The following is a 12,420-nucleotide window of genomic DNA, read 5'->3' on the forward strand; positions in this document are numbered from 1 at the left end:
ATTGTATGAGGTCGAGATCAAACTTCATTCTTTTGCATGTGGATGTTCAGTTGTACCAGTAGAATTTGCTCAAAGACTATTGTTTGCCGATTGAATTGTCTTGGCACTCTGGTTGAAAATCAACTGAACATAAATGTGAGGACGTATTTCTGAACCTTCAGTTCTATCCCACTGATCTACCTGTCTACCTTTATGCCATTCAACACATTCTTCATTACTGTAGCTTTGTGGTTAAGTTTTGAAGTCAGAATCAGGAAGGGCAAGTCCTGTCCTGCCATTTCTTTTTTTTTTTAAGGATCGTTTGGCCTATTCTGTGTCCCTTAATTTTCCGTATATATTTTAGAATCAGCTTATTGGTTTCAGCAAAGAAATCAGCCAGAATTGATGGGGATTGCATTGAATATGCAAATTAGTTTGGGGAGTATTTTTATCTTAATATTAAGTCTTCTGATCCACGAATATGGGATGTCTTTTCATTTATTTAGGTTTTCTTTCATTTCTTTTGATGATATTTTATAGTTTTCAGAGTAAAAATTTTGTACTATTGTTAAATTTATTCCAAAGTATTTTATTCTTTTTGTTATTGTTGTAAAAAGAATTCCTTAATTTCATTTAGTATTATTCATTAGAAGGGTATAGAAATACAACTGATGTTTATATATTGATCTTGTATCCTGCAACCTTGCTGAACTCATTTATCAGTTCTAATAGTTTTTTAGTGAATTCCTCAGAATTTCATAAACACAAGATCTTGTCATCTGTAAGTAGCAACAGTTTTACTTTTATCTTTCCAATCTGGTTCCCTTTAGACTTCTTGAGTGCTAAATAAATAAATGAATAGCTTAATATTTGGAGGTACTGTAGTTAATATCGTATAGATGCATTGTTAAAACAAAAGGGGAAGAAAAAAGTGCTATCGAAGAAAAATTTTAACAGAAAAACCAATGAATTGAGAGGCAAGAAATCTGGTTCCCATACCACTATTAATTAGCTGTATGATCCTGAGCAAGTTCCTAATCCTCTTCTGGTTATACATTCTATTTTCCAAATCTTTTTCCACTTGGCATACCTGTGGACTTCTGGGGATATGTAAGAAGTAGATTTCCTCAGTTTATTCAGCTGCCACAACCATGATTTTCATTATATATATTGATCATCATCCTCCTTTTCCATTTCTTTTTTGTCCCTCACAAGAGAGAATAAGATTACTGAAACTGGGAGAGCAGCTGAAAGTATCTTCACATTGAAAGCTAATCTAACTCTCAGAAAGGCACAACAGAAGATGTTGTGAGAATGCAGGCAATTATAAAGAGTTTTCCCTTGGGAACAAGCTGGAATATCAAAAAATGCTTTAGGGGCTTGCGGAAGAAATGAATAAAAATGAGCAAATGAATGGAGCATTTACTCTGTCTAGTAGTGTACTAACATTTTAAGGATATAACTAAAGAATAATCAATAAAGATTTTTTTTTAATGAAAAAAGTATGTTATAAAAATATACATTATCTGAAGTTTTCACTACAGAGGATCGTCTTTTAAAACCAAAGTTTTAGGTAACATTTTTTATTACAGTTTTGATTAAAATGGCAAGTGTCTCACAACATATAGAATCACGTTAAATTTTTCTAATATACATTAACTAGATACCTTCCTTCTGCTTCTGCTAATGCCAACAGTACTAGAATTATAAGTTATACTTGAATATTTTAAATTTAATTTCAGGTGTTTTGGAACCTTAGTTTTAATCTCTGACTTAAAGGAAGAGGACTATCCAAACAGGTACCAGAGACGTCTTTTTCCTCACGACACTGTAGAAAACTCAGAGACCTTTTTGCTGCATCTTGGAAACAGGTTTCTTCATTTCCAGCTGTTTTATAAGGCTGGACACACTGTTCAGTTTCTTTAATATGTGCTTTAGGGTTACTTAATTTGTTGGCATCATTTTTTTTGAACTGGGCTGGGCTATGTTTCTGAGAAGTCTGTTTCATTTTTTGAGTTGTGGACTTAGCTTTCCCAGACTCTGGGATGATTTCTTCACCAGAGGAATGTGTGTCAAGGCAAACACTCTTCTTCATTACAGTTTTCTGAGTGGTTTGCACATCAACTTTTCTACTATAATCTAAAGCAGTATTTGGTGGTCCAATTCTAACATTGGAGGTCTTTACTATTGGGTTATTGACAGAATAAGGTATAGAAGTATTTGCTTTATAGTTTTCTTGAAACAGCTGGTTTCCTTTTAGGACTTTACAGTTTCTAGATTCATTTTGCAAATGAATTCCTAGAAGATCCTTTGAAAGATGTGATAGACATTCAGAACTACTATTAGCAATACAGTGTTCTTGTACAGTAAGTAGGGACAATGTTTTCAGATCATCATCTGGTTGTATATTATTCTGAGGATATGATGATTTTATACGTATTCGTTCCTTTAAAGGTAAATCCTGAAGATGTAAATCAGTAATGCCAGAAAGTAGGTGCTCTTCAGGATCAGTCTTTTGAAGATCCCAATCGAACAGTTTATTAATGTTTGTAGTGCACCATTCTGATTCACATGACAATTGCCCTGTAATATTTTTAAAGCTATCAGGGATAGCTGTTTCAAGTTCCGATTTTACACCATGAGCAAAAGTGTTCCTTGGGATAGCTGGAGAATTACTAAAAGAAGTACCTTCCCAGTCAATGGTGCTCAAGTGCAGATCAGCAATTGCAGATATATTATGGGATGAGGTACTGGGTTGACTAGACTCTGCAATCAGAGACTTACTGACAGCTTTAATTTGCTGCACAGCCAAAGGTCTTGGAGAAGATATTAACTGTTCTTGTGTATTCAAACAGGGAGCATCTTCAGGTAAAAGCAAGGTATTCAATGACACAGAAATAGATTCCTGGGGTAATGTAGAATCGGGGGAAATTTCCAAATTTAACTTGGAATTCTGCTTAGAAAAGATTTCGCATGTGGGTTTTAAAGTCATGTGTGATTGAAAAGTCATCATATCATCTGATTCTGGCAAATTGTTTTCTTTAGACTTAGTTTTCATGCCTGAAAGAAAAAATATATATAATACAATTAAAATCTATTTTATTTTCCTAATATGGGTAAACAAATTAAAGAGCTCAGATCAGATATCTTCTGTATGATCAATTTTTGCCTTTTTTGTCTCAGAGCATTCCTGAAAACTGTGTTATACATAATTATAACAAAATAATTATTAAAATATTATAAAATATTTTATTTTGGAAACAATGTTATAATTGAGTGGCATGTTATAAAATAATGTTGTAAGTTCCTCACTGAGTTCTGGGAAATAAAGAAAATGTATTTAAAATCCAAAATATGTTATATATACTAGTTGCTCAATAAGTGGTTAGTATAATTACTAACAGTCAGTTAAGTTAGCAGACTCAGAGCAGAACGGTCTATTCTTGGCTTTTAGATTTTAAAACAAAGTGTGTTGAGACAAAGAAGAAAAAGTACAATCCTTACTCTTGATTTTACAGAACTTTCAACAAAATTTGGACAAGATAGATTCAAATAGGATGGGTCGCTCTTTTGTAATATTTGTGTGCAGCCTAAATAGTTATCAAATGTGATACTTACTTTTTTGTTTCTTGCCTTTAATTTCTGACTTTTGTTTTTGGTAAACAGCAACAATCTCAGGATAAGCTGCTTCAAACAATGATTCTTCTTCTATTGTTTGTAAAACCAATTCTCCAGGTTTATCTTCTATAGAGTAATGTTCTAAAGGATTAAAAATACAATAAAACAGCTTTAATTACAGATTTGAAATATTACATTTTTCCAGGTAACTTCAGTTTACCAAGTCAACTAGGTCATTCACAAACGGATAATTCATTCAAATCTTGCTTTACAACATCTCTATTCTAATAATCTGTTGATACTAGTACAGAAGTGATTTTATTCCACCTGGGAAGAGCTGGAAAGAGGTTCCTTTTAAATTAGAACTTTAAATTTCTCTTGCTTCAGAGATGGGAGGAGCAGCTTAGAGAATAGAAAACTTTATTTAGATAAGGTCAGTTTGTTTTAATTTCATATAATAAGTGTAAAATTTCAGATAAAGAATGGAAACAATTTCCTAAAACTTTAACATTGGCTTTCTTTAGTGGTAGCTTCTGAAAAGGACAGAATTGAAATGGTCATCAAAACTATCACTATTTTTCAGATTGTTTTTTCAAAGGTTATCAGTCTCTTGAGGACACACCCAGGCTTACTGGACTCACAAGCACCTGATAAATGAAAATGAGAATGCTTATACGTAAACTTACAATAAGATATGTAAATAGTAGACTAGATTCTTGTATTTATCTTATATGAGGGCAAAATTGCATAAGAAGCCAAACTATAATGAAACTATTAGTTGATGAGTTTAAAGTAGAAACAATGGAAACAAGTGAACTTAGAATATTTCTTAGTTAAAGTAGTGTGGGGTACATTTTTTCCCTTAAGGGATAACTCCTACAAGGATAAGTGAAAGTGGGCACCCAATCCTCAGTTCTTAACAAAGGAGATGCACTGCCAAACTGGGTTAATACCATTGTCTTTCCTGAAAATCTACTACAGTTGGTGGAACTGTTCCTAAACAGTTTTCAAAATTCTTTAGCTATTTTCCTATTATTGCTTAGAACAACTTATCTAATTCTTTATCATTTAATTCTTCAAAGTTACCTACAACTTTCATTTCATTTCATTTCATTTCAAATCTGTTCTCTCACTCACTCACATGTAATTATACAATCTAATTTCAAAGCCAAATACAAATGAATTTGGTATTATTTTCCACTTTAAATGATCTGTGCTTTCCTTGCCTTCAGTTTTGGAGCTAATTCAGAGTTCACTGTATTTCTGCCTGTAGAAGAGAAGAGTAATTTGACCATTATAAATTCCCATGAAAACTAAACAGAGTAAAGAAAGGAGAGGAAGAGCACCCCAGGTGCTTTTCAGCAACCCTGATTTCTTTAGACCCAGCTATACAATGAAATCCAATGACTAGACCATTTGTAGCAGTATTTTCTTGAGAAATATAAATCAAAACTATTTCCATATTGTTTTCGTAAACATTAATTACAAAAGAAATATCAATTTAAGACATTAAAATAAAATTACTTAAGTTTTAAATATTTACTATTAGTCAACGGCTGTTTACACAGCACAGGTAAACTATGAAATTAATCCTTGGTGTATGTGATACATTTTCATCTTTATTTTTTATATACATACATATGTTTTACATATGTATATGATATTTGCTAAACATACATGACCAAATGTTATAAATTTTGCTTAAAGTGTATACATACCAGGCTTTTCCCATTCTATTTCAAAGCAATGAACTCCATTTCTGATTCGGTTTTTAACAATTCTGAAAAAAAAAAAAAACTCATCTAATGAGGTTTAATTGCATGAGTTATTTGGAAATTTTCAATTTGTAGATTGAATAATTCAATTCCCATTAATTTTTATTCTGTTTTAATAATATTCTAAAAATGTTTTAAGAATTATTGTATAGCTATTCCTTTGACTTGTTTATTTAAAAGATAGAGTTTATAACTGTTAGATCTTATCAGTAGATTTTTCCTCTCATTATTATTCAGTGTTCCTCTTTTCCATAATAATGGTTTTTGTTTTAAAGTCTTTTTTGCTTCTGTTAATTTTGCTACACCACTTTGGTAAATATTTGCCTGGTTAAATCTTATAAATCTCTTTATTTTCAAACTTAACATAATTTTATTCTGTACATGCCCTATAAAGCAGAATATTGTTGAGTTTTGTTTACTCATCTGATATAATGTCTTTTAATAGATGAGTTTAATCCACTTACATTTATTGTGATTACTGATATAGTTGGATTCATTCATACATGTTATTTTGTGTTTTTGGTTACTAAGATTTTCTATGCTATTTCCATCTTTCACCTTCCTGTATTCTTTCAGTTAGATAGTTTTACTTTCTTATTTTATGTATTGGTTTTAAAGATAGAGATTGTATTTCTAATGTTTTAGTGGTTACCCTTAACTGTTTACATGCATACTTTAGGAGTTTTAGTTTATTATCATCCTCATATACTAACCATCAAGCATTATTAAGATATTTATATAGATATTTTTCAATTCCATTTATTAAATTAGCTAAACATGTTTTCTCAGTTTCTATGCTGGCCACTGTTTGTTGTTATCCACATCTTCCCCCTGAGTTCATTTTTCTTCTTGCTGAAGTCATCCTTTAACAGTGCTTTTGATGAGGGTCTGTGAGTGGCAAACTCTTAGTCTTCACATGTCTGAAAATGCCTTGCCAATGAGTGAATAATTTTAATGATGTCTGGGTTGCCAATTATTTTTAGTCAAAGCTTTGAAATATTACTCCATCATCTTCTGGAATCTGCTATTGTCATGAAAGATGTATGGTAGCAGACTGTCACTCCTTTGTAGCTTATCTTTTTTCTTTAATACTTTCCCCAAAACTTTTTATTTTGAAAATTTTCAAACCTTAAGAAAAGTTTCGGGCTTCCCTGGTGGCGCAGTGGTTAAGAATCCACCTGCCAATGCAGGGGACACGGGTTCGAGCCCTGGTCCGGGAAGATCCCACATGCCGCGGAGCAACTAAGCCCGTGCGCCACAACTACTGAGCCTGCACTCTAAAGCCCGTGAACCACAACTACTGAGCCCGTGTGCCACAACTACTGAAGCCCGCACGCCTAGAGCCTGTGCTCCGCAACAAGAGAAGCCACCGCAATGAGAAGCCCACGTACCACAACGCAGAGTAGCCCCCGATCACCACAACTAGAGAAAGCCCACGCACAGCAATGAAGACCCAACACAGCCAAAAATAAATTAAAAAAAAAAAAAAAAGAAAAGTTTCAAGAAGAGTACAATGAATAATCATATACCCTTCACTGAGAGCCACCAATTCTCCATTTCAGTCCCTCCATTCACTTTACATTTCTGTTCCCTTTCTGGTCCACGGAAATAATTATCTAGTTAATCCTAGCTATATCTTTTTATATTTATTTCTTTTAATAGTCTACTATTACTATATGTTTGAGGCAGAGAAGTGTGTCAAAGCATGAACTTACTATGTTATCTGGACTGTAAGCCCTGAATAAGCTCTTAATATTCCAGTAGACCTTTTCTCCATTTTTATAAAACAAAGAGATATATATCCCACTATTAAAGATATTAAGAAGAATATTTTAGATAAAATATTCCAATGAAAACACAGGGACATATTCATACAATTCTTTATATTACCGAAGTGGCTGTAGTTGATTAGAGTTCCTTCTACCGAGCTTTCTTTCTATCATGTCATAGTGCGTCAACAGTATCAACAATTTCTCACATGCATAGTGACTGGGCCACTCCATTTTTTCAAGAGTAAATCTCTGTAAATATAATAAAAATAAAACAAGGTTTTGTTATCTCTTGGAGACAAACAGCACTCTCAGGGTGATATTATCTTTTCCTTAAGAGATAACATTAGTTAAAGTTGTATCAACGAGAATATTCCCAGAAAGAACAGTGAGCCTCCTAAGGAGGCAATATGGCACAATGATGTAAGTGTGAGGGTTCTGGGTTTGAAGGTCAGAATATTTCCTAGATTTGGGTCAGTTACTTAACCTCTTTTAGCCTCAGGTTTTCCCTCTGTAAAATATAATCCGGCATACACATTATAAAGTTAGGGAAGATTACATGTAATGTGTTAAATATAACAGCAAATTTTAAATGTTCAATGAATGTTGGTTGCCATTATTACTACTGTTCTTGGTAGAGCTAAGCAACAAGTAGTTACAATTTATTGAGCCACTCTGTTTCTCTAGCTACTATACTAGGGGTTAATATAAATAATCTCATTTAATCTGCATAGTGACTTCACAAGGTAAGTAATATTATTTCTATTTTGAGGAAAACACATATCCAGGGTCACATGGTAAGCAACGGACTGTCCAAATTTAAATTTAGGTCACTGATTACAAATCCCAATGCATTTGTAAACTATACTGTCTTCCATAACAATATACAATAACAATATATATCTTTACATTCTCTGGTTATCAGTATCTCTCCCCCAACATATCCCTGAATACAATACACCTGTACATGGTCTTTAAGGTGTCTTGTAAAGAACAGCATAATTGTGATTTGTCTTATGGGCTGCAAAGTATAGTTACTGTGTGGCAAAGGAATGGAGATTAGATATAAATGCTGAAAAATACATGTGCACTCAAGAGCCATCTATTTCAAACTCCTCTCAGATCAGTCAAAGTGATTACCCTTTCTTATCTTCCTAGTATCCAACTTCACACTGTAAAATAAGAGTTTATTTTCAGATACCTGAAACAATAATAAATCAGGTCTTTGGTACCTGATTGCCGTCACCAATTTATCCTTGTTCAAAAGGAATTCTTGAATAACCTAGCAAGAGAACAGAAAATAGCAATTGAGATGTCAAACTTTTAAAAAAAGCTTCTGAGATAAACACATGGTTGAATTATTACTCATTACCTCGTGGAATGGGAATCCCTCACAACTGCAAGCTTTTCTGAAAATAAGTTATATACACGTTATTAATACAATCAGGCAATTTTAGATAGACTCTAAAATCATCCATTTAATCTCTTCTCATTTAATGGAAAGTGTCCTTGTACAGTATCCTAGTCATCAAGCTTCTCAATGAAACATTATTAAATTACTATCTTCTAAGATAGCCTAATTTTTGAACAGAGTCTAGAAAAGGATTCTGTGAAACGTTATTAATGTACATGGGGGAAAGTTATGAAGAAATAATTCAACCACAGGTGTATAAATAGGCCACATCAAGAAACAATGAGTACAAAAAACTTACTTCTTAATACTGTTTTCTACTGCATTTAGCTGTCTCTCATGTTCTGTTCGGTGCCACTCACAAGGACAACAGTATTCATAATCATGTGGCTCACAATATCGATCAGTTTTACATAATTTGCATCCATTACGTTCATGATCCTTAGGTGAACCTTCATGGAGACACAAAAAGTATGACTTTCACTGCTTTTTAGCATTACCTTCGATGTACATTTTTTTTTTTTGCCCTTATCCGAATTTTCAAAAACAAATACTGCCTAGCACAATGCCTAGCATATAGAAGGGTTTCAATACATTTAGGCCAAATAGAGTAATGAACACAATAATAATTCTTACGATAAAGTAGATCTTTAGCTGTTACTATCACATGACACTATCTTTTTTCTGTAAATTACCCTTCTGTCTGAAAGTGTTAATTTGTAATATGAAATTATACATTTATAATAATCTCAAATGGAAAACTGTGGTGTATGTGGTAGCTACATACAAGAAAAGAAGGACATTATTAGTAAAACATTATTTAGTTAATAGAATAATTCATGAAATGGTTTCTTTAATAAGAATATGAAAAGAATAGAGCAGTTAATTACCTCTGCTAGTGGCTAGCTCTCAGTTACTATATAGCTATTTTTAAACTATGCTTGGAACATAAATTGTGATTGTGGCCTGGGTGTGGGGTCCTAGTGCCCAGTAAAAGGAAAGCATGACTACCTTCAACACTTTTGAGAACACAAAGAACCTACATAACTGACATGACCTAAAATCATCATTTATAAGGTACCAAAAAAACTACAGAAGGGCATTTTATCTATAAAAACATTGATTTCTTCCATGGTTTCATCTATCATTTTAAAAGGCTAATGAAAACATATTAAGACAAATAGATAAAGCAGAATTTCTTTTAAAAGATGAGCTAACATGATCTCTTAATCTCTCCTGAGAGCAAAAGGCCTTTTTAACCCAGTACATGTCAGGGACATCATTTTTTTATCAAGACTAATGAACAGGGTCCAAGCTACTTAACAGTGAACATGTATTAGAAATTAGTTTTAAGTCACTATCTTCACACACAATAAAAATGCACTATAGGACAGTTAAGAATTCTTTAAATATATAAAGATAAATCACTGATACATAAGCAAATGATTTCACTTCCATTTTCCCCTAAGATTTATCAGTACAATTTTTTTTTCTTAAAATGGATTTCTATATTAAAAACATAATTTTAGGATCAAAGTAATCTGATAACATAGTTCGAAACTGCACATATCCTATATTTATCATTTACATCACGTTATTTCATTCAATAAACACTTATCGAGTGCCTACTGTGTGTATGTGACACAACTCCTGACACTGAGGGTTCCCAATCTGGTAAGGAAGGTAGGTATGTAAAAAGCACTATAAGAACAGAGATGAAAATGTAGGTATCAGACAATAATATTCTAGAGGTATCATTCCCTATGCCTGCTTACCTGGATGGGAACATACAGAGCAATGAGCCAGTTTGCTAACGACTGATGGTTGTGAATTAGAGTAACAAAATTTTTCATTCCACTGATTAAACCTTTAAAAGAAAATGGTATTAAAAAGAAAAAATAAATAATAAGGTCACCAAAATGCCATGTTCTCAAATATCAGGCTATTCTGTTCCTTTCCACCTGCCTACTTATTTTTCCTTTGGCGATGAAGTTGCTGTCCCAGTCTGGGGACATAAAAACATAAAAACTTAAAAATAACTAGGGGGAAGGTTAATCTAAATTAGTAAAAATTGGAATGACAGATAATTATAACAAAATGTAATCTCATTATTTTCAAGCGTGAAGGCAAATATTTTATAAAATGTTGCCAAAAGTACATATTTGCTGAAACTGTCTCAATAAGAATGATTTGTAGTTAGCCAAGTGCCATATTTGCTTGCTTTTCTTTTTTATTTTATTCTTCACAATTCCCAAATGATGCCTTAACTCACCACCATGCCAAAGTATATCTTTGCTTTTCTGCTTTGGAAAACAGTAATCACTGATGTTAATAATGAGTTTATTAAAGTCTTAGATCTATCAGTAGCTTTACAGCTGAAAGAGAAGCACTAAAAGAAAGAGCATGGCTATTTGAAATCTTTCTCATGGTCACCCCTTCTTCATTTCTACCACTTAATGTTTCCTTTCATGTACTCACTATCTCATAACTACTGGAGGCAAGGACTATTTTAAGCCCCCAGTGTCCTAGTTCCTTTCTTTTTTATTCATTTTATACTTTATCATCATAAGTATTAATTTTTATAAAACATTGTCCTCATCAAGTAAATATAACTGACATGCTTTCAAAACTAAACAGCACAGGTTGTAAACTTTAATATACTCTGTATCCTAACTGTCTTGTATCCTCAGATTGTACAGTTAATTCATTAGAATTAACGTATTACTAAATTTGTGGCTATAGAACAAAGGGCAGTCAAGTAAAATTTTTGATCAAGTGTTATTAAATATTTGCAACATGTCAGGCATTTCATTTATAGAAAAATATAGTATCAAAGTATTTATATAAAAAGTAATTTAAAATATAAAATTAATTTAATGTTAGTTTATCTTTACTTGTTGATGAAATAGTCTAAAATAGCCTGTGGCAAATGCCCATGGTTATAAATAAACGCATTTGACATCTTACTACTTGTGTTTGTAATGAGCTAATAATATTGAAAAAACCAAAATATGGCTTAGGACATATACTTTTCAGTTTTCTTTGGAAAACTTCTGAATAAATAAAATAACTGATTTTAAATAAAAATACAGATCATCTTAAAAATACAAAACGTTAAAAAAAAAAAATACAAAACGTTTTTTTGGAAAGCACAATACTTTTTGTATTCACTATTAAGTTCAACAAGAATAAAAGACTAATGTCGCAAGAAAAAGTAATTTTTAGTTACCTCTGAAGTAAACTTTGCCCTTTCAAAATCTTTATAAGTTTTAATGCTTGCTCTTTTCCAACTCCAGGGACTCCCTTTCAGAAAGTGGGAAAAGAAATTCAAATGTTAATCACTAGGGAATAGATAAATGAAGGGTGAGATGTCCATTCAATGCAAGATTGGGTAGCTCAAAGAATGAGGTAACTGTGTGCAAGACACATTGTTACGTGTAAAATGAAAATTGCAAAATAGCATACAGTATGATTTAGATTTGTAAGTTAAATAACAATTATATTGTTAATTTATGCAAACAAAAAAGTCAGAGTGTTATATACCAAACCACTGACTGTTTATTTTAGGAGAGGGAGGAACAGAATTTTACAGGGCTTTCATTTTCTATGTTAATTATTTTGATAGTATTTTAATTTGACCCAACTTTATGTTATATTTGTAATCAGGAAAAGGCATGTTCATTTGATTATATGAACATATAATACTTAAAGATCCAGATATCCAAAGAGAACAAAGGAGAGTTCCAAGTTAACTCTTGAAATTAATAACTTAAGAAAATTAAAATAAGCATTAAGTTTCCTACACAAAAAATATATAAATAAATGTATATTCACACGACAATTTCTGGTTTAAATTGAGTCTTCCAGT

General features: G+C 32.1%; 1 protein-coding gene across 1 annotated transcript in view; it reads right to left on the reverse strand.

Annotated features, from left to right (window-relative positions):
• Positions 1-635: 635 nt before the first annotated feature.
• Positions 636-12,420, reverse strand: part of GEN1 (GEN1 Holliday junction 5' flap endonuclease) — a 30,198-nt gene continuing 18,413 nt past the window's right edge. The window contains exons 6-14 of the mRNA XM_036872879.1: positions 11,782-11,855; positions 10,328-10,419; positions 8,854-9,004; positions 8,514-8,550; positions 8,343-8,423; positions 7,263-7,393; positions 5,316-5,377; positions 3,598-3,738; positions 636-3,039 (exon numbers count right to left, since the gene is read on the reverse strand). Coding sequence (XP_036728774.1) covers positions 1,718-3,039; positions 3,598-3,738; positions 5,316-5,377; positions 7,263-7,393; positions 8,343-8,423; positions 8,514-8,550; positions 8,854-9,004; positions 10,328-10,419; positions 11,782-11,855 — 2,091 coding nt within the window. The 3' untranslated portion in view covers positions 636-1,717. The remainder of the gene's footprint in view (positions 3,040-3,597; positions 3,739-5,315; positions 5,378-7,262; positions 7,394-8,342; positions 8,424-8,513; positions 8,551-8,853; positions 9,005-10,327; positions 10,420-11,781; positions 11,856-12,420) is intronic.

Source organism: Balaenoptera musculus, chromosome 13, assembly GCF_009873245.2.
Source record: "Balaenoptera musculus isolate JJ_BM4_2016_0621 chromosome 13, mBalMus1.pri.v3, whole genome shotgun sequence".
NCBI classification, from domain to species: domain Eukaryota; kingdom Metazoa; phylum Chordata; class Mammalia; order Artiodactyla; family Balaenopteridae; genus Balaenoptera; species Balaenoptera musculus.